Source organism: Psammomys obesus, unplaced genomic scaffold, assembly GCF_907164565.1.
Source record: "Psammomys obesus unplaced genomic scaffold, mPsaObe1.curated_primary_1811, whole genome shotgun sequence".
Classification (NCBI taxonomy): Eukaryota; Metazoa; Chordata; class Mammalia; order Rodentia; family Muridae; genus Psammomys; species Psammomys obesus.
The window spans coordinates 5,435,298-5,462,175 of NW_026596125.1; the positions used below are offsets into that span (position 1 = coordinate 5,435,298).

General features: G+C 48.7%; 1 protein-coding gene across 1 annotated transcript in view; it reads right to left on the bottom strand.

Annotated features, from left to right (window-relative positions):
* Positions 1 to 91: 91 nt before the first annotated feature.
* Positions 92 to 26,878, bottom strand: part of Fbxw4 (F-box and WD repeat domain containing 4) — an 80,006-nt gene continuing 53,219 nt past the window's right edge. Inside the window, exons 6-9 of the mRNA XM_055591541.1 lie at positions 13,359 to 13,424; positions 1,578 to 1,718; positions 948 to 1,089; positions 92 to 760 (exon numbers count right to left, since the gene is read on the bottom strand). Of these exons, the coding sequence (XP_055447516.1) occupies positions 641 to 760; positions 948 to 1,089; positions 1,578 to 1,718; positions 13,359 to 13,424 (469 nt within the window). The 3' untranslated portion in view covers positions 92 to 640. The remainder of the gene's footprint in view (positions 761 to 947; positions 1,090 to 1,577; positions 1,719 to 13,358; positions 13,425 to 26,878) is intronic.

Sequence of the window (26,878 nt, forward strand, 5' to 3'; positions counted from 1 at the left end):
GGTCTTTAGTCTACACCCCAAAGAGGTGTTGAAGTTTGATGTTCTGCCTTCCTGGAGCCTCTCAGAATGACCTAACCACTAAAAAAACAGGTATGTGAACAACCAAATTTATTTTTACAAAAATGAAAATCGTAACATGTTTTCCACGGCTGGGCTGTGGAACAGTCAGCCCAGAGCCCCAAACTGACAAATTTCTCTTGTCCTTTTTTACTTTCAAAGCAAAACCAGACTAGTGCCTCAAAAATGAGCCCCCAGCTTAAGACATTGGCCAAAGTTGCGATCTGACTGAGGAGGTGGCTGGGTACCAGCAGAACTTGTAGGAACTGCACCTCTCTTTCTAGCTGGAATGGTGGGAGCCCCTCACCTCTCTCTGTAGGCTGCTACAGTGCTGTGAAGGGCTTCAGGGGCAGGGTTCGCCCTACTGTAAACCCCTGAGTTCCTCCTGAGACCACAGGTCCTGGGAGGATACCACATCAGAATCAGCCCCAGTGTCCCAAGAATCAGTGCTTCAGGTGCCAGGGCATGGTGGTCACAGGTCTAGGAGCACAGCAGGGAAGAGGAGTGAGGTATCAGTTCACCTGCCAGGCAAGAGAGGTCCCTGAGTAGCTGACTTGCCCAGCCCACAGGCAGGGGTGGTCTGTCATGGGTTTTGAAAGTCTAGGATGTGGAGGTTGTAAGACAGCGCGGCATAAAGATGCCGGGTGGTGAATCGCAGGCAGTACACGGGACTGCTGAGCGGGGTCGACGTCAGCGGGAAGGCCTGGAAGGGAGGGCAGAGGGATGAATAAGAGCTTTTCAAGTGTGAAATCTCAGGAGCGCCAACCCAGTGAAACAGAGACATGTTACCGCTGCGGGCTGCTTTGCAGCTGCTTTAGGTACAACCTTGGCCGCACCACCCACTCTCAGATGCAACCCACAAGGAGACCTGCACTGGGCGGGACACTTACGTGCAGGCAAGCCCTCTGGCGCCGGTCCCAGAGCCGCACAACACCATAGTAGGAAGAACCTGTGGCCAGCAGGTGGTTGCCATCTGTCTGTAGGCAGTACAAGGTGCTGTCATGAGGCTCCTCCCACTCCATGACACATTTCCTGTGCATGAAGAGAGTGATACAGATAGGTTTGGGTACCCTCCAGCTCGGCTTCCTCAGGGTTGGAGATAGGTTAGGGAGCCCTAATAGGCTAGAAGAACGTGAAGCCTCACTGAGCACTCTCCTTAAAACTAAACCTAACGGAGAAGGGCTCCCCTGCAGAGGCCTCCCAGGCCTTGGGCCACAGAGGCAACATGTCTTTGTTCTCCTGACAGCATACCTGATGTAGGGCCCACAAGAGATACATGCAGGCCTCAGCAAGGTCTAGGAGAGGATGCCAGGGAATTTCCAGCTGACTTGCAGAGGCCATGAGAAATGTCTGCCTTTTCTCAGTCTCCCGGGCCACTGTGACTAGAGCTACCTGAGGGTAGGGAATCGAACTTGATGTGACCTTGCTGCCAGGGAAACTGTGCTCTGGGCTGACTCAGGACTGAAAAAAGCCTGCACTGGTGCCGGGCTCCTGCGGCCCTACCCATCTAGCACACTCACCGGGCACTGGTGCGGAGGTCCCAGTAGCGAACATAGGTGTCATAGCCACAGGACAGCAGTGTAGAGGGGGACTCATACATGACATCCAGCACCCCAGCCCCTGGGGGAAAGTCACTGCCCAGATGTGTGATCAGCTGCCCACTGGAGGAGAAAAGGAGGGCAGAAAGTGAAAGGCTGTCCACCTTGGCATCAGGCCTAGGTCTCCAGCATTCCCGGGTCTGCTCCCTGAAGAGGGCTGAAGGAGGATATGCCTAGCCACTAGACCTCCACAGAGCAACCCTGCCCCCCCCCCGCCCCCGGTGTCCCTGCCCCCGAGCCGAAGCCTCAGTGGGGCAAATGCAGCAGCCCTCCTCCATCACACCTGTGTGCGCTGCCTGCTCCCTCAGACTCTGAATGGGTCTTGCTGAAGGAGCCGGCCCCCTCAGACGCGCACACTTGGTTACGTTACACTCCTTGATGTGGCAGGTCATGCAGTTCTGAGCTGCCCGAGTCCAGCGCCTTAATTCCTGCCTGTAATCTGGGGCTCAAACCTTATTGGGGATAAAGACCACACAAAGGGAGAAAGGGGACCCTAGGAGATGTTAAAACAAGTAAACACCTTTGTGTCTCGGGACAGAAATGGCTGAGAAAGCAGCTTAGTGTGCTGGTCCCTGGCGTTCTCCGGCTCTGGCCCCCAGCCCAGGGCTAACACGCCTCTGTGATCACAGCCCCCAGCCTGCTGGGCTCCAGCCTGCTCCCCCACCCGTACCCCACCCGGTGGCCGAGAACAGATTACTGAGAAGAACAATTTCTTTGTGACAGTGTAATTCCCTCCGTGACCGCGGCAGTGGGCAGACCTCTCACCCCATGCCAGACCCCTAGCAACCACGTAGGGGGGCCTCTTGGCCTTAGCAACTGCCCTTCAACATCAAGTGCATCAGCTAATCCTCATGGCCAGGGGACGGGTGGATGTATTGAGCTTCTGTAGAATGTTTGGAGGGAATGAAGAAGAGGCACCCTCTGGGCCCGCTGCCTCAGCCCCCTATACAAGGCCATGGGCGCTTCACAGGGATGCTCAGGTAAGAGAGGCCTGGGCACAGGGCAGAGGGGACTTCACTGACCCAAAAGTACAGCTTTGGCATGAACAGTGATCATCAAAGGGCTTGCAGCAGGCTGGGCTGTCTTAATGTAGAGTTCAGCTCCAGGCTGTCCCCATCATTCAGACACTTACCAGCCGACTCCCCCAAAAGCCACCATTGAAGACGGAGGCTGGGGCTCTCTTTTTACCTACTTGGCCTTTCACTGTGAACACCGTGAAGGCCTCTAAGGATCCCTACTGCTGTCCACTGAATGGCTAAGTCCCAAACTGGCACCTCTGTACCCGGCCACGTCCCCAGGGATATTCTTGATGTATGCAGGGCTTCAGAGTTGGCCTGAGGAGCTAAAGATAGGCTTGTCCCCAGGCAGTTGTGGCACACGTCTTTAATCCCAGCACTCAGGAGGCAGAGGCAGGTGGATCTCTGTGAGTCCCAGGCCAGCCTGGGCTATAGAGTAAGTTCCAGGGCAGCCAGGGCAGTTACACAGAGAAAACCAAAAACCAAAACAAAACCCAAATCCAGGTTTGTCGTCCAGGGGCTCCTGGGCGAACAGTCTGCCACAGACACTGGGCCTTGCTTCCAGAGGGGCCCTGCCTTTCTAGACCAGCCACAAACCCTGAGAGCCCCAGGAGGGGGAGGGTCTCCAGCTCAGAGGTACACTTGCGTCTGTGTACAGCAGGTGGGAGCTGTTACACTCCACAGTTCTCCCTCTGCTTTCCAGATTTTGGGGCCCTGCCCACTCCATTAGTGAGGCTGTAAGGAATGATTGCGGAGCTCTCCCCTTTAATCTATGGAAGTAATTTCATGTTTGTTTGAAACAGAAGATGAAAGACCGGAGTTAGGGGTGGAGCCCAGTGGAGCCCCACCTGCCCACCCTGATGCGGGGACTCAGAGAGCTGGGCACCCACTGCTGCGGGGGTGGTCGGAAGTGAGAGGGGACACCTTCACCTTGAGCACCAATCTGGATCCTGTCCACTGCCCAAGAAGCCACCAATACAGCACAGCCCAAGGAGGCGGGGGGGGGGGGGGGGGGGGGAGACCCAAAGGCCCAGCCCTCCATCTGCTTGCCCTGGCCAGAGAAGTTTCTGCTTTACCTTCTCTGGGACTCGCAAGTGACCACACACACTTTAAACCACCAATAAAAAGATACAGTTTCTTTGGCCTTGAGGCTCAGGACCCTCAAAGCTCTGTTGTATAGAGCAAGGTTAAGTTCAGAGCATCAGCTGATGCTCTGGGGAAGGGCCTGCCTCTTCTAATAGTGGCCCAGCGGTGCCACAGGAGCCCTGCTGGGGCTTTGATTTGGGAAAACAAACAGAAATGGCACCGTGGGCCCTTCGGGTTCCCACCCCAGCCCCAATTTAAGTAGAAAACTGTAGCTTAACTGTTGTGACAGAGAGAGAGACTGGTCAACAATAGCTCTAAACAGTCTGTCTTCAGCTTTTCTGTGCCGCTTTTCTCACTGCAAGTGTGTTCTTGTAAAAACGATTAGATTGCAATTTGTATAAAGTGGTAACCCCCAAATTCAGGCGTTTCACCCCTTTTCTCTGGAAAGAATGTTAAGAATGCTTCTCAGCGTCTCACTGTAGGGGGCAAAGGGGGGGCGGTGTGTGTGCAGAGCCCTGGCTGCCCCACAGCTTGTGTGGGAACAGGGCTGCTGCTCAGAGCCCCAGGCCAAGACAGGAGCAAAACCTGGACTTGGCACTATAGAGAGTCAGACAAAAAGTCCCTTCCCTTCCCTCTTGTAGACAAAGCCGAGGCTTCTAGGAGCTGCTGAGGGCTGGGGACCTCCACACCCTAGCCTCCCCAAGCCGGACTCCAGCAATTCTCTTGCCGCCCAGGGAAAGATAAAGACAGATGGGGCAGCCTGCAGGGTGAGCCTGATGAATGAGACAGGCTGAGTAGGAGGGCTGGAGGCCTGTCCGCCTGACACAGCCTCTGCAGCTTTCTCCTATGAGCCTCTAGTGCCTGGGCAGGAAAAAGGGACTATCTATGTATGCTCCTGAGGAGTCTCTCAAAAGAGAAATCAAGGCTTCTGAGCCTGGTTCACCCTGCTGACCAGGAGGAAGAGAAATTAAACATCCTGCCATTAGCCACTTCGGCACAGCTGACGAAGGCATTGCCCCTATTCCCTGTGCCCCCTCTAGGCTGGACCCTATAGAGTCTAAACACCATGCCCTGCTTCCTGCCGCCCCCCATTCGAGACAGGGTTCTCTGTATATCTCTGGCTGTCCTGAAACTCACTCTGTAGACCAAGCTGGCCTCAAACTCAGAGATGCACCTGCATGAACTAGGATTCAGGGCATGCTTCAGCAATACCCCAGCAACGCTGCTTCACTCTTCCCCAGTCTTCACACCTTGCCTGGCCCACACATTCCCACAGGCCTCTTGTACTAGCTGATTCTGAGGCTCCCAGCCCATAGTGATGCATGCTGTGGCTCTCATACCTTTTCAGCTATTACCATTCTGATGCCCGATGGTGCCTCCCGGAGTCCCTATGCCTGTATGTTCTGCCTCCCTTTGGGTGTCAGGACACCTTATCTGGAGGGTGCTACCCTGAGTCTTAACAGTAGTTTGGGGAGGACTGAAGTAGGACAAGCAGCTTATTTCTTCTCTCCAAGGGCAAGTGGTCTGAAGGTTCCATCAGGTTGCTAAAGGATGAGTAGTTTACCTCTTCTCTCCTCCCTTAGCCATTAACCGCTACTGAGCTTTAACAGAGACTGCACAGAGATATGAGCCACACTGAGGGAGACACTGTCCCTCTCTTCAAGCAGTGTTCGATCTAAATTTATACTCAACAAGTCAGAAAAAAAAAAGAATGCTCTATAAGGGAAAGTAGACATTTTTGGGTGAGGGGAATGACTAATTCTTCAGTTAGTGATGCGATTGTGACAGGCGGTGATGAGGGTGATGAGGCTTTGGCTAGAGCCATGGCAGTGTGCGGGGACATGTGACAGTCTCTGGCATCCAGGCTGCAGGGGCAGAGTAGTAGTCCCAGATCAGTCCACAGATTATAAATAAGCCAAGGCTAGAGAGGAAATACATTCAAGTCATATACAAAGAAAGCAGAATCCAGGCCAGGCAGTGGTGATGCACACCTTTAATCCTAGCACTTGGGAGGCAGAGGCAGGCAGATTTCTGTGAGTTCGAGGCTAGTCTGGTCTACAAAGTAAGTCCAGGACAGCCATAGCTACACAGAGAAACCCTGACTTGAAAAACCAAGAAGGACGGAAGGAAGGGTAGGGAGAGCAAGAAAGAAAGGAAAGGAAAGGAATCCAGGAGATAGCCTGAGCTGCAGGGCCATCCTGGCGGTAGTGTGACAGGAGTGGAGATAGTTATACAGGATTCATGGGGCCAGAGTAGCTGCTACCTCCGTAGCAGCCTGCGTGGCTGAGTCCCTGTGTCTGGCAGGCACTATACTGAGTGCTTCACACACACTGGCTCATGTGGTCATTAGAATAAGGCCACACTCTCTTAGCCCCACTTACAGATGGATCAGGCAAGGCTCAGGCTGCACCTGGTGAACAGAAGTCAAGCCCATAGACTCATGCCTGCAGGCTCCAGTGTGCAGCCCTGGCAGTGGCCTCCCCACCTCTCTCACACATACCTTAGACATCATCTGTCCAGTTGTCCAGTTGGCCTTGCCCAGCAGATACAAGGCCCATGCTCAGGTCCTCACCTGTGCTTTGCAGGGCTCTGTACCTCAGAGGTGCCTAAACGGCTGGTTCTCAGTGGGGTAAGAGAATCAAGGGAACATACCCCAAACTGAAATTTTTTCAAATGTTTCTTGGAAAGGTTGTGGGTGCCACAGTGTGCTCATGGGAGTCAAGGGGCAATTTAAAGGAGCCAGGTATCTCCTGCCATGTAGGTTCTAAGGATCAAACTCAGGTTGTCAGGCTCAGTGACCAGAATCTTTGCCCACTGAGCCACCTGCCCCAGATTCCAAATATAACAGTGGAGATGTGGGGGACAAAGAGATGATGCTGAAGTTCATCGTCCCTGCTACGTCAGGCATGAGGGGAAGGAACACAGTGTCTGTCACATGTATGTGTGTGAGCATGCATCCCCTCCAGCACCCATCAGAGCACACGTGTTCAGACACAATGGCTCAAAGGCCAGGCAGCCAGGCAGCCCACTTTGTACTGCTAACAAGGCGACGTAATTACAGGAAAGGGCAGCGGGCAGATAAAAGGATACAAAATTTCAACATCTGTTGCCATAAAGGGATAAGAAGAAGTGAAACGCAAAGTATCAGTTTGGTGTCAGCAGGCAGAGAGCCGATTTCAAAGAGTTCTGGGGGACAGAGGGGACAAGAAAGCAAAAGCAAAGGGGAAGAAAGAATAAGAAATTACAGGGTTCCTTAAAGAAGTAAAGAAAAAAAGAGAATGAAAAAGCTGTCAGTAATACTTTCAAAGGAGAAGGCAGGTACTTTCAAGAGGGGCAGTCCCGTAATCATCCTGACTGAAGGCCAGGCCCCTGCACAGGGCGGGGGAGAGGAAGGCCAGGGCAGACAAAGCCACACGAGGGTGGAAGGGGCATGCACGGTGCCCTCGGTGCACCAGCCTGAGCTGAGCAGTTCCACCTCCACCCACTTTGTTGTCAGCGCGTACCCTATATTCACAGCCTGTGCTCAGCACAAGATTAAGCTATACTGCCAGCATACCTGGGGCTGACCAGGGAGCCCGTACAAGTATGCTAACTCAGCATGCAACAGAAGAGGCCATGAGGACAGATAAGGGACTAGATCAACGTGTTGACATCCAAGGTTCCCTTAGGCAGAGACTGTCTCCAGCCATGCAGCTGCCCTGAGCAAAGCAGGAAACCCATTCTGCCCTTTCCCTAGCTGAGAAGAGATTTGGTAGCTTCAAGATAGAAATGAAAGCATAACAGAGAACAGAGATGACCCTGGCCTTAGGGGACAAAAAGAGAAGGTTTTTTTTTTGTTTAGGGACATGTGAACACACCACTGCATGGTGGCGGTACCCAGAGGGTTCCATGCCTTGGGAAAAGTAAAGTCACCAAAAGCCCCCTACCTGCTTCCTACTTCAAAGTCCCCAGGATGGCTGAGGGCCTGTGGCTGGACCCTGGGACACCTTCAGGTCTGGAGTCACAGGCCTCGCCATCCTGCAGCTTACCCATTGCCAGCCACATGGGGACCCAGGGTGCTCTGCTCTTAGGGACCAATGCTAGATCCAGCCAGCTCAAATGCCCATTGGTAGAAAATGCAAGTCCTATGGCAACAGCAGGCTGACAGTGGTGGAAGGTGATATAGGCCACTCAGGCCTATTAGGCCTTCCAGGAGCTGCACCCTCTGGGGAGTAGGCAAGCACCTCCTTGAAATGCAGACAGAGGACACAAAGTATACTCTGATTCCTCCAAGCTTCAAGCTGAGGAACAGGATGGCTTTGGCACAGTTCCTCAGAGCCTCACAAGATTAATTCAGTGGTTGGCTGTCACTCGGAGTTGTTGGCACTTGAGAATTGAATACTGGGCCGTAAGACCATCAGCATGAGAAACTGGGTCCTGTACACCTTATGGCTGAATGAGGGGCCCCATCTTCCTCACTGGAAATCCCCTCTCCTGGGCTTAACTTACAGTGCTGTTCCAGTAGGGGAAAAGCTAAAAAGGACAGACAAGCTTCAGCTAGCACCTTCCTCCATCCCTTTCTCTGCTTAGCCCCTGGGTACCCTGAAAGGACTGTCCACAGTATAGGCTTCCTGGGATGGGCACCTGAGAGATGACTTGCAGCACTAGCTCTAAAGATGGCAGAACTGGTGCCCAGTGGGATAGCTGCAACTCCTGGGTGTCCCAGCCCCCACCATCACCTAAGGGTAGCCCAGATGCTGAGAACCACCCTGCCCCAAGTCAGCACACACATAAAAGAAAATTCAGGCTGTGCTCAGGTTTCGGTGGTGACAGGTTAAAAGCAAAGCATCCAGCTAGTGCCGCATTCCGCCCAGCCAGCGTCCTGCCGGCAATACCATTCCACCTTGCAGATTGCCTGTCAGTCAGGCTTTGGTGTTATTGAAAGATCAAACTTGGCCCTGCCTGTTCATTACCTTAATCCTGTTTTCTACATGGCTTTATTATCTGCTTGGGCTTCTTTAGGAAAGACAGCTCCAGAGTTGTCCTGGCCATCCATTTCCTCCCACCAGGGCATCTCTTCTCCCCCTGCCCTGCTCAGTTCTCCAAGCTTGCACAGTCCTGGATACAGGGCAGATGTTTGCCCAAGGTCTTCCTCTTCCCGTGGGTGATGAGGACAGTCTGGGGATAGAGAGGAGGCAATGCCATGTGCTACCTAGGGTGGATCTGTCACGTGTAGACCCCAGAAGCTGGCAGAAAATACAGAGACAGTAACTCATTTGGTTCCAGTGCAACCCAAGGCCTCAGTTACCTTGCGTCCATTATTATTTAGGTTCATTTTGAGTTCAGTAAAGTGTCACTGTTTGGGGTTGATGAGGTCTAGGGATTTCAGAAGAATGACATTCAAAGAGCCAGTCCCTTAGAACTCCATCCTGATTTTAAATCCCTCCAAAGCAATAACAGGCACCTCAAAGGATCATCCAACTTTTGTTTGTTTTGTTTTGTTGAGACAGGGCCTCTCTATGTAGTTCTGGCTGTCCTGGAACTCACAATGTAGACCAGGCTGGCTTTGAATTCACAGAGATCCGCCTGCCTCTGCCTCCCAAGTGCTAGGACTAAAGGCGTGTGCCACCACCACCTACAGATCATCCAACCTTTGAGATGCTGCTAGGCCACGGTGGTGTGTCCAGGCCACCTTCCCTGAGCTGAGCCCAGGCAGAGGGGATGATGGCACATGAACCTCCACTGTGTGACTAACTGAAACTGCTGTGCCATCCATAGGCCACAGCCCTAGTGGCAAGACCCTTTTCTGAGCTGTGCGGACATCAGTTTCCTCTCCTGCTATTGGTCTCTACTATTGGTATTCTAGGAACTGAAAGGTGAGGTTCCCACAAGCTCTTTGGAGTACTGTGGGAGAAGGCAAAGATGCAGGTGTCAGACAGTGGGGGCACTTTTTATAGTTATTTAATCATAACTACTTATGGGTAGTCGGGAACAATGAATTCCCATTTTTCAGTCCCCAAAGTGGAGAGCAAACTCCAGAGAGGCCCCAGATGAGGTTGTAAGTGGCTGTGCAATTCTGGAGTGGGAACCTGTCAGGCCACACAGCCAAAGCTTCTAAGCTCCTACTGCTTCCAGAACATAGCTTCGGGAGAGAGGGTCCCTCCTGCCTCAGGCTTAATCACAAAGGGAAGGACGGGTAGCAGTTCTACAGAATGAATTCAGGAGAGCAAACTCCACAGTGAGCAAGATGCCAACAGCCCTGGGACATGAGGTCACAGTAGCCCTAGAAGTTTTAGCCAAGCTGGCAACGGGTGATGACCACCTACCGCATTAAGCAGTAGATCTAAAGTGGGCCAGCTCCACAGGGCACCACTGACCACTGCTCCCTTCTTCCCTGCTAAACCCTGATCTTCAGCACCCGCCTTTTTCTGCCAACATGTCCAGGGGTGCTGGCTCTTCTTTCAGGCCAAAGAGACAAAGCACAATGGCTCCTTCCTTGCCTCTTGCCAGGGTTTGGTTTAGGACGAGACCTTGAACATAGTTTTGACAAATGGATGTGAGGAGAAATCTGTTCAGTGTTCTTGGGAAAGGCTTTTTCAATGTAAAATGGCCTCATGCACAGACAAATCTTCCTTCTACCTTTAAATGTTGCCTTATGAATTGGTGGCCCTGTTCTAAACAAGCCTGAATGCAGGGGCAAAAGCCACCATGACTGGGATGGCAAGGGGAAAGCTGAGTGAATATGAGTCCTCATGGTCTGGAGCTATGATGGAGTTATAATGGTGGAACTCATCAACTCTTCCATCCAACTTCTGGGTTCTTTTCTTCTTCAATCATAATTCCACTCTTATTTGAGCTGTTTGAATTAGATTTTCATTACTTAGAGCCCAAAGCTATGATTAACCGGTGAACAGTGCTTACGAAGAACTAAAACGGTGGGCCTGGGAAAAGGCGGCCCTGGAGGGCAGGCACAGGTTCTCAGACACCGGAGGCCTGTTCTACAGGAGAGGGGTTCAGCCTGCTTCTTGGCCAGGCCCACAGATCCAGGAAGCAAATTGGCCTCAATAAAGAGTAGGCATTCCCACCCTCAGAGCTAACCCGACAGACAGTGTAGTTTGGGGAGATTCTGAGCATCCTATCCCTGTTCTCAGATGATCATCAGAATAAAGAGGAAAATGTGCTCAGTTAAGTTCTTGTGCTTGTCCCCTGGAGGGACTAGCTGTGAGGCATATACTTCAGAAAGATGTGGGGCTTTCCCTTCCTCCCAGGGAGGAGGAGAGGAGATAGAACTAGAGCAACTGATAGAAGAGACAGGCAGGAAAGTCTTACTCTTGTTCTACAGTATGCTCCTCAGGGCTAGCTGAATAATTTCAGATGTGGCACAACTGATTAGAGGAAAAATAAGAAATTTAGACTGATCAAAAATTTAAATTTGAGGAGCCAGAGAGATGGCTCAGAGGTTAAGAGCACTGGTTGTTCTTTCAGAGGTCGTGAGTTCAATTCCCAGCAAACACAAGGTGGCTCATAACCATCTCTAATGAGATCAGGTGCCCTCTTCTGGTGTGCAGGCACACATGCAGGCAGAACATCGTATATATAATAAGTAAATGAGTCTTTTAAAAAATTTTAAATTTGAGGGCTGGAGAGATGGCTTAACAATTACCAACACTGGCTGCTCCTTCAAAGATCCCAGGTTCTGCTCCCAGCATCTACATGGCATCTCACAACCATCTGTAACTCCAGTAACAGGGGGGTCCCACACCCTCTTCTGGCCTCTGCAGGCAGCAAGCACACACACAGACGAATACATGTAGGCAAAACGCATACATAGAAATGTTGAAATTTTTTTCTTAATTTAAAGTTTGTTAGTGATGGTACACACGTTTGATCCCAGCACTTGGAGGCAGAGGCAGGAGGATCTCTGTGAGTTCAAGGCCAGCCACTCCTATAATGGGAGTCTAGGACGGCCAAGGCTACACAGAAAAACCCTGTCTCAAAAACAACAAATTGTTCTACAGAAGACATTATTAAATTAAAAGTACAAAAAGACAAGATCCAGATCAGGAGAAGATATTTGTAAATCACATACCTGACAAAGGACTAATGTCTAGACTATATAAAGCTCAAAACTCAACACTGGAAAAGCAGTGTAATGGGCCATGGACATTGGCTAGCAGTTTGCTAAACAAGATATATAGATGGCAAATGAGCATATGGCATGTGTTCAGCATCACTGGCTAGCAGAGAAAACCAAGTTAAAAATCATAATATCAGACTTACTAGAACTGCTAAAATGAAAAATAGGGACAATATCAGAACACTGGTCAAGATAAAAAAAAAAAAAAAAAAAAAAAAAAGAAACCCAGATATGTGGTACCCTGCTGGTAGGAATGCAAAATAATAATGATGTGCTAAAAAAAAAAAAAAAAAAAAAAAGCTTGGTAAGTAAAAAAGCTAAACACACACTTAACAAAACTCCAAGCAGCTGTCTTCCTTAGTGGGTGAACACTGGTGGAAAGGACTGAGACACTGAGATGACAACGTCTACCGCTCTCAACATGTTGAGTTTTCAATAACAACAAAAAAACTAACTAGGTTTTTGGTTTTTTTTTATTGATCTTTTTTGTTTTTGTTATTTTTGAGACAGTCTCACTCTGTAGAACAGGCTGGCCTCAAACTCATAAATATTTGCCTGCCTCTGTCTCTCTAGTCCTGGGATCAAAGGTATATGCCCATGCCTGGCATTACGAAGGTATGATTCCATTCATATGATATCTCTAAAATAACAAAATGAGAGGCAGAGAGCATCTAAGTGGTTTTGAGAGCTAGAGAGGATGGTGGGCACAACTATGAAGAGTGTTCAAGGAGTCTATATCGTCACTGTGGTAGTGGGTATAGAGGAAGGCCCACAGGATGTACCATTGTCAGGCTTCTGCTTCTGACACTACACTATAGTATATAAGATGCTATACAAGTACCTTTCTGCTCTATTTTGTAACATCCTATAAATATAGAATTTTTTCAAAATAAAAGTTTTTGGTTAAAAAAAATAACAAGGGGTTGGGGATTTAGCTCAGTGGTAGAGCGCTTGCCTAGCAAGTGCAAGGCCCTGGGTTCGGTCCTCAGCTCTGGAAAAAAAAAAAATAATAATAACAAAACCAAAACAGAAGAGCAGACAATCAAATGAGAATGTGCTAAGCTTGCCAACTGGAGATTGTGAAGAAAACCTGCTAGTATTTTAATTTTTCTACAGTTATTTTTATAGGTTCTATAGGCCACTTTTGAAGTCTTTTAAGTTATAAAAATTCCCCTCTGAGGATAGATCCCATAGCCAGGCACTCCTCAGAAATATGTATTAAATCTAAGTAGTTACTATCAATTTTCCATGGAATTACTCACCTGTCCCAGGTGATTTCAACTGTCTCCTCAAGCTAACCTCAAATATCTCCCCAAGAAAGGCATTGTAGCTGTCAGTGGGTGGCAAGGCAGGGTTTCTCCCCAGGATTCTCTGGTACCACTGGGCTAACTGAGGCAGGGGTTGGTTAGCTAGCTCTTCTTTTGTCTCCCAGCCGCCCCAGCCCTGCCCCCACTGAACACCACTGTGGGGTTAGGAATCTCTTACCTGTTGAGGTCCCAGATTCTCAGAGGTGAGAAGTGCCCACAACAAGCTGTTCCTGTCACAAAAGAGCTGCCAAACAAAAGGAGAACAGAGTTAGAGCTGGCTTGTCAGAACTTGTGGCGGAAATGGCTACACATTAGAAATGCTGGGCTCTTTCCCCAGGGATCATGGGGTTAAGCCAGAAAAAGTAAAAAGTAACACTGAGAGAGAATGAGGACGTACCTCAGAAGTCTCAAAAGGACAACTTGGTGCTGGTGCGTGGAGAGGGCTGACTAACTGGAGGCCCTACAGATCCAACCATAGATGAGCTTGCTCTTTGCACTGAGACACATGACCACTGACCACAGAAACGGCAGACCTCTGAATGGGCAGCTCTGAGCCCAGGGCTCAGCATATGTAGCTGTATGAGACTTGAAGCTCAGTGCTGTAAGGCCTCCTAGAACATCTTCCTGGGACTAAGCAGTGATACCTACATCAGCTGGAGACATTCCAGAAGGGTTTACAAGTTGGGAAACAAGGCATGATGGGGCATCCCTTTAATCCCAGCAACTAGGGAGACAGAAGCAGGTGAATCTGAGTTGGAGGCCAGAACTCAGGCTGGTCTGTAAAGAGTAAACGTTATCTCAACATCCTCTCCCCCCAGATCATTGGAAGACAAATTTGGCAAAGTTGTACAAACACAAATAGAAAAGTGAGTCTATCTCCAGGAGCATATTCTACCTTTGAGGGCGCAGGGCCAGGCAGCCAGGAGTGCCTGGCTGAGGAATGAGATGACTGCTGAGGAATGACTCAGGAAGAGTCTCTACGGACACTGAGCACTGCCAAGAGGAGGTGAGGAAGAACACAGTTTCCAGAGTTTCTCAGAACATGCAACATAGGCAGTCTGCATGGTTCCATGTTGCGGAGGCACAAGCACTGTGGGAACGATTGGTGTAATGAGCCACAGAACGGGATGAGAGCTTGAGCACCTGAGCTAGAGCAGACCTTCATTATATCATTTGGCAGGGGTGGGAGGGGAAGCCTTAAGAAACCTGATGTCAGTCAGTAAGGCTGAAAGTACTGGGGCCAGGATGGGCCAGGTCCCTACATGCCCTGCACTGGGGAGGGAAGACTGGATACAGTAACGACATGTTAACTATGTAGACAAGCAGCCAACCGGGCTGCACTGGCCAGCACCTGTGCCCAACATGAGTAGAGTTCTACAGAGGAAGTTCTGAAGAAGGCAGAGGCTGGGGAAGTGCAGCAGGCGAGGAGCTAGCTCGGTTCCTGGTGAGGGAAATGTCCGGGCAGGTACTGGCTAGTCTGACTACCAAAACTGTACTAGTGCCCACCTGCCATCTCCAGACTGGAACAAGGCCTGGTCAGACACTCAGGGCTCTCACTCGTCAAGCCAAAGCTTCCCCCAGGGATGTGACAGCATCCCAACTTCCTCTTCCTCCACAGTGCTGCCAGCAGCCATCCTACCGTGAAGTGGTCGTGCCCAGCATGCCACTGGACACCAAGCAACCAAACTACAAAGTCCGGAGGTGTTACCGTTGCCTCCCTCCTCCTACATTTTTTCTCTGTAGGTAATCCATTAATAACTGGTAAAGCCAATTACCTTGGGTTGGAAACATAATAGCTACTTGGAAATCATTGGAGCAGGCAATTGGGCTCTCCAGACTTTTGAGGAGTTGGGGCCAGGTGAAGGGCACCAGCACAGACACAGACATCTCTCAAGGCCTCTTGGCCACAGGCCTAAATTAGCCTCAAGGTAAATCAATAGAGAGAGGTGGGGGAGGAGCCTGGGAGTTAATCCCTGCCACTCCTGCAGCCCTGACCTCCCAGCAGGTGGGGTCGGGGTCGGGAGAAGGGGGATGATGCAAACCCTTCCCAGGGACTCCTGTCCTTTGCTTGGCCCACCCACCCCTGCCCTGACCATCTGCCACCAAGAAGAGGGGCCCTTATGTCTTAAATTGCCTGGACAGCACACCTATAAACGTTTCTTTCCCAAAGCTGACTTCCCCTTTGCCTAGGTGCCGTGAAGCTAGACTGTCTTTCTGGCGTTTAGGAGGGCCTGAGAGTTTAACAACATCAAGCCGTGTGAGATACAGGCTGCAGATAGATGGTCAGATGGGCAACATGCCCAATCTGAGGGACTGCCTGGGTGTCAAGGAGTCAAACTAGCTGTAGATGCAGCCCCACACTCTTTGAACTCCTCTCCACTGCTGTGGCCTGTCCTCTCCCCAAGGCCTATGGTCATTACAAAGAATGTGGCAAAAGCCACAGACCAGCCACACTTGAAGGTAGATGCTAAAAATCCAAGCACTTGGCTAGTCCCAGCCAGGGCTGCCACCACTCAGCTTGAATGCTTTGAAAGGGCAATTGGGTGGGGGTTGTGCCTACCATCAATTTTACCCCCCCCCCCCCCGTTCTCTAAGCGCCACAGCCCTTGCTCCCAGGTGTAAAGCCTGTCCTGATCTCTCGCCTGCTTAGGGTCAGCCTGACATCTATTTGCTCCCTATTTTTCAAGTTCTCATCAATGAAAGGAAACACATGCATTCCTTCCATGGCTCCTCCTAGAGACTGCCTACATGTACTCCAGTTCAGTCCAGTGCCTAGCCCAAAGGGCATTCGATACAGATCCATGAAACTGACCAGAATGGTCCTCCCAGAGTTCAAATGCAGTGAAGGTGGTCATTTGCTTCTTAAAGGAGTATGTCCCAAATCCCCAAAGGCTCCAACCTGAACAACAGTGACAGTTATCCAAGGGCGGGGGAGTAACAAGTCCCTCAGACTGTAAGCTATACTTTTTAACTACAAAGCCCTGGCCAGAAGTTAGCCTAAATTTTCTTGTTCTTTCTCACCCTTGTCCAAACCTTCAACTTGCCACTGACTACCTACCTCAGGCAAGCCTGGCATCACATAGGCCACAAAGTGCAAAGTGGGCATGTAAACCATCCGATCAATAAAGATACTAGGAAAGTTAGGGGTCCTAAATACAAGATGAAAAATAGAAGAGACATTAACTTATGGTAGTTTGAATGAAAATGGCCCCGTACGCTCATAGGTCCTCCTGGCACTACTGGGAAGCGTGGCCTTGCTGGAGGAAGTGTGTCATTGGAGTGGGCTTTGCGTTCTCTGAAGCTCAAGCCAGGCCTAGTGTGCCTTACTCTCTTCCAGCTGCCTGTGGATCCAGATATAAAACTCTCAGCTCCCTCTCCAGCACCATGTCTGTCTGCATGTGAAGCTGCCTGCCCCCATGCTTCCTACCTTAACGATGATGGACTGTAAACCAGCCCCAATTAAATGTTTTCCTTTATAAGAGTTGCCATAGACGTGGTATCTGTTCACAGCAACAGAAACCCTAACACAACCCTGGGGCTAGAGTTACAAAAAGTTGTAAGCTGTCCTGTATGGGGGCTGAGAATAAAACCCTGATCCCCTGCAAAAGCAGAAAGTGCTCTTCCCAGCTTCTTTATTTTGGTTTTGAGAGCTGACTGGGAATTCACTATGACGCTCAGGATGGCATCAAACTTGTGATCCTCCTGCTCTGACTCCTCCTTGCTGGGAGGGCGGGTGCCCACCACCTGCTGGCTACTGTGCATTTACGTAAGAAGGGACTTGATTAGGTAATGGTACTGGATCCAGTCCCTCACAGACATGGGGGAATGGCTGTCATTTACTTACCATTTGTTTAGAGATGGTTTATTTTTATGTGGCCCAGACTAGCCTTGGACTCTCGAGGTCCTCTCCCCACTCCCTTGCCCCTCAGCCTTCCAAATGTACCATTACAAGCATGTATCACCATGCCAAGCAACTATGATTTATCGAGCACCTACTATGTGTCAGGTGCTGAGCAAGAATTTGCTAGCATTTTCTCACAGATTAGGAAGCTCAGGGAGGTGACAGAATTTGCCTCTTAGTCACCTGAGCAGCAGAAGTAGTATTAGAATTGGCTGTCTTAATCCTAGAATCCATTGCATCGCCCCTCACCCCACAGCGTTCATGCCAGCCATGTTCAGGTTAATTTTCTTTGCGTTCCCAGCAGGTAATGCAGTGTCTGCCTTTAGTCTCAAAAGCTTCCCGAATGACTGGCTGAATGAGTCAACAGGTTGAACAAATGATTCTACCTGGAGGAGGAAAGAAAAGCCCCCAGGCCCGCAGCAGAAGTGGCTGTGCTCAGCAGCTGTGCCCGCGGCTGGCCAGAGCCGCCCAGCTGGACTAGGCCCCAACAGCCTGAGCCCAGGCTGACACACTTTGGCAAGGGAGGCCACCAGAGCTGTCACATCATTCACCAACATGCCCATCAAGTGTATTCAGTTCTCTTCAACCCGCATTGGCATTTTAATTACTGTTGGGTAAACTAATTTGTACAAATGAAGGCCAGGCTGCCTAATAGAATATGCAAGCTCTCTGACCTCTGACAGGCACTGACACAAGATACAAAGGAAGCCGAGGAAGGCTTTTTATCTGAGCCTTATTACTCTCTATTACTCCAATTAGTCAGGCTCCAGTGCTCCTAATTGGAGGAAAAAATTGCAATTAAATCAATTTTTGATGGGCTGCAAGTGGGCTCCTGAACCGCCCTGCTTGTGAAACACTGATATTATAGCAGCAAAGGTCACAGGCCTCATCGGCACCTGGGCCCCACCCCCTGATTTTCCTCGGCCCCCTCCTTAAATACTTCAAGGAAACCCCTGCCCCTCCGCTGGCTTGGCCAGTAAGGGTGGGAAGGAGGGAGTCATTAGAACATGTCAGGTCTCATTGCTTTGTTGCCATCTGCTAACCTCCACCACTGACATCATTATGGCCTGTAAATCCCAAAGCATGAATACAGTGCGAAGGTCACACAAACTCACTCAGCGAGGGGAAAGCGGGAGCTACAGTGACAGCATCGCACAGACAGGACCAGTCAAGTGGTCTCAGGGGGTCAACAGAAGTCAAGAAGGGGAGAGACGGAGGAGGCAACAGGTGAGAGTGGAGTGTCTTGAGATGCAGTCAGCAGGGCACCTGGCCAACAACGAGAGAAAGAAACATGTATTTGGGGAAGGCAAATGGGGTGGGGGGGTTGTTCTCTCCAGCACACATAGCCAACTTGCAGCAAGGGAAACACCCACTCCTGGATGCTTGTCATGTCCATGATGGGGCTAGGCACACACTGACAGGCCTCTAGGAGGGAAGGAGGCCAATGTCCAAAGAAGAAAACACAACTTTGTCTATCACACTAAAGGAAATAGAATGAATGAACGGGACTGCCTGCACTCTGAGTAAAGATTCAGGCAAGTAAACATAAGTTCTGTCTCATACAGAAATTGGAATAACTACTTCAAAAAAAGGTGAAGACAGAAAACTTCACATGCAAGTTCAGCCAGTTTGGGCCAGCAAGATGGCTGTGCACCCCCGACAACCTGAGTTCTGTCGTGAAACCAGTCTGGACGCAGTGGTGCACATCTCTAAATCCCAGCACTCCTATGATGAGGCGGAACTGGGAGAATCACCAGGATGCTCGTGGGCCAGCCAGTGTGAAATACACAGAACAGAAGAGACAACAGAGAGCCTGACTGACAAGGTAGGAAGAGAGAACTAACTCCTCAGAGTTGTTCTGACCTCTACATGTGTGCCATGACATTTGCACATTTGCATACACGCACGCACACACACTAACAACAACAACAATAATGATATTTTTAAAAGGAGGTTTAGCCAACTTCATGGATGGGTGGTTAACTGGAAAAAGATATGCCTTGTCTTCAAGGGATCAAGACATGATATTCCCAAAGAGCGTAGGCAGAGGCTTATGGTAAGAGTGCAGGCAGGGCACAGCAGCATTACTACACATATTTAAAAAGGCACGAGTAAGAGAAAACACCACAATGCTAAAGAGCAGACGTGCTTGGGCAAGACAGCAGTCATCAATTCTCGCTATCTTTTCTTTATTTTTCAGATATTCTTTAACAAGTATAACTTTTAAAAAAGGAAACCACAACCAGGAGTGTTGGCACACACTCCTGGGAGATCTCTGTGAGTTCAAGGCCAGCCTGGTCTAGGTAGCAAGTTCCAGGATATCCAGAGCTACATGGTGAGGCACTGCCACAAAAATTAATGAATAAAATTAAGAAGGAAAACACATTAGCTTTTGTAAGAACAACACCTAGATGCTCCTGCCCAAGCTTCACAGCCAAGAGCAGGTGGACCTGGTAGTGAGCAGCCTGCTGGAGCCAGTGTCTGCACAGTAGCCTCAGCACCTTAGCTGAAGCATCAGGACTGACCACTGGCCCAGTCAGGCAAGAAAGCCTTACCAGAGATGAACATGGTAGTGCACACCCTTAATCACCAGCACTCGGGAGAGGCAGGTAGATCTCTGCATCTGAGGTCAGCCTGGTCTATACAGTGAATCCCAGGCCAGCCAGGGGTACAAAGGAAGCCCCTGTCTCTCAAACAAAACAGCCTCTTCTCAACTTGGCCCCGGCTAGCAGGAGGCAAGAACCTGATGCCACAGCTGCAGACACCTGTCTCAGTCACCCTCTCATGATACACACCTCTCCAGCCATGTGAAACAGGGCAGGATGGTGTCTAGAAGGCCAGCCTAGATAAAGTGGCCACCTCATTTCTGGGTGATCGTGGATGTATCTAACCTCTTGAAAACCAATTCTGACATGGTTTGATTGTCTCAAAAAGGGTTATGTGTTGAAACTTAAAGTCCACTGTGAGGTATTAGGAGAGTAGAAACTTGATCCAAATATGATGTTTAGAGGTGGGACTTAAAAAAGACTAGAATTAGGTCATTCATGTGGAACTGCTTTGATGGAATCCTGGAGGCTTCATATGGCAAGAGAAAGAGAGGGAGAGAAGACGAAAAGGAAGGGAAGAGGGAGGAAAGGGAGAAAGGTAGGAAAAACAGAGGGAGGGACATGAGAGGGAGGAGAAAGAAAGGAGCACAAAGACACACACACGTGTTTCTAATCTTTTGCTATGTGCTGCAGGCATCACACAGGAGGTGGAAGGCCAGAGAGAAAGCTTCTTCAGTGTTTAAGAGCACTTGCTACATAAGCCTGAGACCAGGGTTTAGATTGCAGTTTACTGATCTCACCGACATCTGCAACCCCTAGCTTAAAAATGAGCTCCAGGTTCAGCAAGAGATCCTGCCTCAAAGGAACAAGATAGAGAGTGATAGAGGTAGGTACCCGAAACCCTCCTCCAGCTTCTGTAGCGCACACACAAGTACATATACATCTCACACACACACACACTAAAAAGATGGAGAAATGCTCTTTTAGAGGATCCAGATTCAATTCCCAGCACCCACATGGCAGCTCACAACTGTGTACTCCTGTTCCAGGGGATCTGACATCCTCACATAGGTATACATGCAGTTAAACACCAATGTACATAAAATAAAAAATATATAATAATTTTTTTTAATGTAAAAGTTAAACATTTTTACAAAGACCAGGCATGGTAGCATGTATTTAATCATAATACTTAAAAGGCAGAGGCAGACAGACCTCTGTGAGTTCAAGGCCAACCTGGTGTACACAGCAAGTTCCAGGACAGCCAGGACTACATAATGAGATCCTACCTCAAAAATAAAAAAATCAATAAGATAAAAGTAGAATAAGATAGGGAGGGGGCTACAGCCGGGATACAAAGTAAATAACCTGTAACTAATATAAAAAAATAAAAATTATATAAAAAAAAAACTTATGTTCAAGAATAAAAAAAAAGAAGATTACAAAAGGAACCATCTTCTGATTCCTCAGTATGCCTGCTGAAGGCTAGCTAATACCAGTGCCCCTCACAGCAATACTCCGCATTACCCTACTGTTCAAATTGATGGTATGCTCTGGTTAGCAAAGCCAGGAGCACAAGAAAAGGTTTCCGTCTCCAGCACAAGACATTTTTCCTCTTAGACAGGTCCACTCAGCATCAAGCCCAAGTACAAGGCTGCTATTGCCTCCTGACTCTGGTGGCTGTAGTGCTGATATTTATGAGAACTGAGCACAGACAGGCTCTGGTGTTTTCTCGGGTGTGTAGATAGACATAAATGGCTGGCATTTAAAGGGGGCATGGGATGAGAGGGTAGCAAGAACCACTAGGTTCCACAAACAAGCAGAAAGGAAAGCAGAGCTAAACTGGAGAGATCTACTCAAACAAGTTTACCCGAAAATTTGATTTTTTCTAAGCACACATCTAACAAACCATAGAGGGCCTTTGACTTAAATTTGGCTTAGAAGTGGCTATATGGCCAAAAGTGAAAAGAAATGGGGACAAGTCAAAGTCAAGTCCAAGGTCCTGACCTCCTATACCAGTTAGGCACAGAGCCTACAGAGTCCCAAGAGATTACTTGGTTCTTATTTGCATTCCCATTATTTCATTAAATACCAACCTCAGGCAATCATTTTCACATGCAAACATCAAAGCACAACAGAAAGAGTCTCTTGGCAGGAACAGAGAGTAAAGAGCCCATCTATACCATCTGGCCACATGTCCTCCTTTCCCATGGCTTTTCTTTTCTTTCCTTCTTTTTTTAAAGATTTTATTTATTTATTTTATGTATGAGTGCTCTGTCTGCATGTATGCCTGCATATCAGAAGAGAGCATCAAATTCCAGGATCGATGGTTGTGAGCCACCATGTGGGTTGCTGGGAATTGAACTCAGGACCTATGGAAGAGCCGACAGTGCTCTTAACCGCTGAGCCATCTCTCTCCAACCCAGAAACTTCCTCCTTGCTGGCTAGCTCTCACAGTGCTGAAAGACCCCTGGAGGAAAAAAAGTCCTCAGTGGACTTACCTAGTGACAGACCCTGCAAGCTTGTGTTGGCCTGCCAAGGAAGATGTGCTGTTGGTGCAATAGTGACCTGACCGTTACGGAGTGACCACCTGCCTTCTGGCTGCCTCTGATTGCTTCGCAAGCAGGAACTCCCTCCTAGCCCTGAAAGCCCATGGCTTGGGAGGTCATAGGCCCTACAAGGGAGCCCATTGTTGTTGTTTGGCTAAACAGACACGTGGCCAAACCGCTTTCCAAATATATATGTTTATATTCATAAGTCAGTGCTGCTCTGAGCCTTGGTCAGAGAAACTCCTTTTTGTAGCAGGCAGTGGTTAATGCAGAAACTCATAACTGGTCAAAGAGCTGAGACTAAGTGACTATTGAGTGCTCAGCCCTTGGGAGAGCCCCCACAAGGCTTACAGAACACTAAAGAATAGGGGCGAAAAGAATCTAAGGGCCAGAGGATTAGGAAAAGTGCTGTGAAGTGCCGTCCCTTTGGACATGACACAGCAATTGCACTCATGAAGTCAGCAGCTACAGTTACCTAAACAAGATCAAACCAGTTAGTAATACTAGCATGGTTAGGAGAGGGGCCCTGAGGTGTCACTCTTAGCTCAGGAACTATTGGAAATTGATGGTTGCTGGGGAAGGGGAGTCGTTTTTCTTTGAAAGGTGTGGCCACAGGTAGGTTGCCCATGCACATCTGGACTTAGAAGGTTATAAAAAGAGCCACGTAAGGAGATGCATGCCTTTAATCCTAGCACTCTAGAGGCAGAGGCTTGTGATTCTCTGTGAGCTTAAGGCCAACTTGGTCTGTCTGCAGAGCAAGTTCTAGGCCAGTCAGGGGTACGTAGTGAGAACCTATTTACAGAAAGGAAAAAGAAGAGAATATGAAAGCAGGAGGAGCACGTGCTGGGAGCTCTGGAGAGAAGAAGGATAAGGGGGTTACGTGAATATATGACCAAGAAATACTGTATATATGTATGAAAATTATATAAGAAAAACTGTAAACTTTGTAAAAAGAGTAGGAAGGGAAGTGAAGCTCTATTGCTTCTTCCTTTTTTTGAGACTGCGCCTCACTACATTGGCTTGGAACTTATTGTGTAGATCAGGCTGGTCTCAAAAGCCCTATACTTTTTACCTGAGTGATAATTGTTCAATCCTTTCCCTCATTAGACCCTTAAGAATTATGTATATTTTGGGGTAGTATCAGGAAGCTGATAGGACTGAAGAGCCTTCCATGCATCATAAATTATATTCAGCAGAGCTACAGAAATAGGATTCATGAAAATAAAACTACACTATATATGTATTTGGTAGGTAAAGCCTAGTCCTCAAAACAACAAGAACAACAACAAAAGAACAAAACCAAGAGCACTGCACTTGTGAAGCAGTGCTCCATTTATAGGGAAATGCTCATTGGCAGACAAGTGTTTATTGGTAGGCAAGTGCATGTTTGTTGGGTTGCTCATTTTTAGGACTGTTCATTTGTACAGGAGTGCTCATTGTTGGGAATTGTTCTTTTGCAGGGGTGCGCTCCATTTGTAGAGAAGGACACATCTGTAAAATGTCAAATGCAAACCTTGGTATGCAAAACCAACCAGTATGTACACATCAACTCCTCGGTGCCAAGTCTTTCCATTGCCCAGATCACCTGGGACTTACATGTCAGCAAGTAGGAGAAAATCACAGGCTGATACAGGAGAAGAGGGCCTTTTCTGTCAGACCCCATTACATGTTTTTTCAGGAAAGTAAAATTCCAAGAACTTCACTGTTTCCAGACCACATAGCTAGATCTAGATTATGTCCCTTCCCCCTTCCCTGTCTTGAACGGCCCTAAGTGGGGATGAAGCAGGAGTCCCTATTTTCTACCTTTCTGGAAGGTGAAATGTATTCCTTGGCATCTAATTCCAAATCCTGCAGCCTTCTAGTTTCCTTCTTTTGGGGGAGGCCTGGCCAGGTTAAGCCTGTGCCACGCCAAGACTTGGTTCTAGTCTCTTCCCCAAGCTGTGCTAGGCCACTATTCATTTGCTCAATAATTAATTATGTGTCTGCAGCCAAATTCTTTCCCCTGTGCAATTCACATTAGGAAGATGGCAGGTTTGTCTGAGGCCTCCATCAACGGAATACTGGAAAAAAAAGGAGAAAAAAAAAAAGGAAGGAACCAAGAGCCAAGAAGACACAAAGAAAGGCACCCAAAGGACCAAGTGGCAGGCAGCATTGTGACATGGGTCCGGTCATTTCTAAAGTCTGCGCCTTGGAGCACCTCTTAAATAAAACTTACATTAGTCTGACCTTGCTTTGAATTCATCATTTACAACCAGTTGGTCCTAACTAATACAGAGCCTCTCTGCTCAGTGCCTACTGGACAGTCACCAAACTCAATGTCCCCTCTAGAGATGATTGCACTTTGACAGGCCTCTACTGGACACAGCACAGGTGCCCAGGAACAGACACCGCAGCTATGAAATCAGTAGCAAGAAGTCTGCTAGAGGAACAGATAAAACCATCAGCACAAGCTAGCCTGCAGCTTCAGAAAGAAGAGAAGAGGTTTTCTCCCACCTGGGTCTAAGAAGAGCACCAGGAAACAAGATCTACCCTCTCCCACTCCAAAATCTGGATACCAGCAGGTATCAAGGCTATTGCTCAAGGATGGAAGTATAGTGTTCAGAGGTCAAAGCCCTGGGCAGAGATTTTACCCCTTCCCTGGATTCCTTTCCCTGGACTGATAAGACTGATGTTCCTGGAAATAGTGTGCTCTATCCTCCTCACTACAGAATTAGGCCATATTTTCTGACTTGAATGAAAATCATACATAAAAGAATTGAGACAGTTATGACAGTTTTATTCATTTCTGAGTGTTTGAAAATTTTTGAATTAAAAGTTCTGAAATAGAATGACTATAATCTTTTTTTTTTTTTTTTTGTGATACTTACCCCAGCAATTTCCTTGCTGCAACATATTTTTCTTCTTCTCCTTGGCTCAGATACAAAATCAAGGGAAAAAGCAAGCTTATGTGAACAAACTCTCTCTCTGACACACACACACTGCAACTCATGCCTATAATCCCAGTGTTTGAGAGGCAGGAGGACTGCCATAAGTGTGAGGTCTGCTTTGGCCACATAGTGAATTCCAGGGCAGCCTGGAGTACACAGTTCAATCCTGTCTCAAAAGGCAGGGGGGCAGGACGGTAGAAGAAATGGCTCAGTGGTAAGAATGCATACTGCTCTTCCCGAGGACCTGAGTTCAATGCCCAGCACCCATGTCAGATGGCTCACAACTACCTATCACTCTAGCTCTAAGGGGATCAAGTGCCTTGTGGCCTCTGCTGGTAGCTGCATGCACGTGCACATACATGAACATTCATATAATTAAAAATACTAAGTGTTTAAACACACACATACATATACACATATACAAACCTACCTAAAGTTGTACTCTCAAATTTACTCTATATTCCTGCTCCTGTACTTTTTTCTTATACTTTTCCAGACTGTAGGTACCAAATTTCTACCACCTATGGCCCTCTTTGTAGGCAAATAACTTGTAATATTTGATTTCCAGGAAGAGCCTACCCCTTGGCATTTAATTCGACCTCTTCGAGCCATTGAAATGAAGGCCAAACAATCATTAGCCACAGGGAAACACTGAGGACAAGAGCAGGGCCTGACTTAATGCATGCCCGCCATCAGTGCTCTGCCATCAGTGCTATCAGCCCTCAGTAAAAGCCCTAAGACACAGTGCCAGGTAGGCTGTGAGGGCTCCTCGGAGAGACAGACATACACGCATAGGAAGTTAACCTATTGGTGCACTGGTCTTTCTCCCTGCTGGCTTCCCCAACCAGTGCTTCTCAATAATTGGGGAGGGCAAGACTCTGCAAACAGAATTTCCTATACAAGCATTGTATCAACCACTCCAGGAACCAAGAAAATACCCAAACCTCTGATTTCTTACCTGCTCAGTCTCCTCCCACCTCATTTCTACCCAAATAACTTAGGAACAATGCTACACAGAGTAGCATGTCTACACTTCAATCCCAGGAAACCGTTCCCAGGCCAGGGCCAGTAGGTGGTTCCTGGCATCCATCCCTCATTGCCAACTGTCTGAGGTAGACAGCTCTGCTGTGGCTCAATTCCCAGGTGCCGGCCTTTGGCTCCTGGAAGGAGAGAACATACGGGCTCAGTCACAGCCTTGGAAAGAGCTGCACAGCTAGTTGGGTTGTCCCGGCCTTACCATCTTTCACTGAAAAGACACATGTAAGTGCGTACTTACACACACAGAGACGTGCACGAAGGCAGGCATACACACATGCCCGCACACACGCCTGTTTACTCCCCTTGGTAAGGAGGTCCCCTGGCTGCTGCACACACATGCAGTCCCTGGTGTGCACTGCTATCTGTGGACAAATGCACATCCCTCACGTGAGCAAACTCCACCCACAGCCTGGGACACATGGTGCCCACAGGGGTCTCTATGGCCAAAGTCGACAGGCAGTTGTGATTTTTGCACCAGCCCAGGTGTTAAGGCCTGCTCCTCCTCCCCTTTGGTCTGTCTCTGTCCCTCCCTTTGCCCTCCCAGGGTAAGTGCTTTCAGGCCACACAATGAGGGGAAGGAGGACAAACACTTGTATTGAGGAAGGCGTTTTGTTGTTTCATCCCTAAAGGGGACTGGAGTAGGAGAGGAGGGGGACCCACAAAATTTCTAATAAGCAGTTTCTGTCCTCAAAGCTAAAATGATTTTCTTTAATTGGTGGTGGGGACAGTTTATTGTG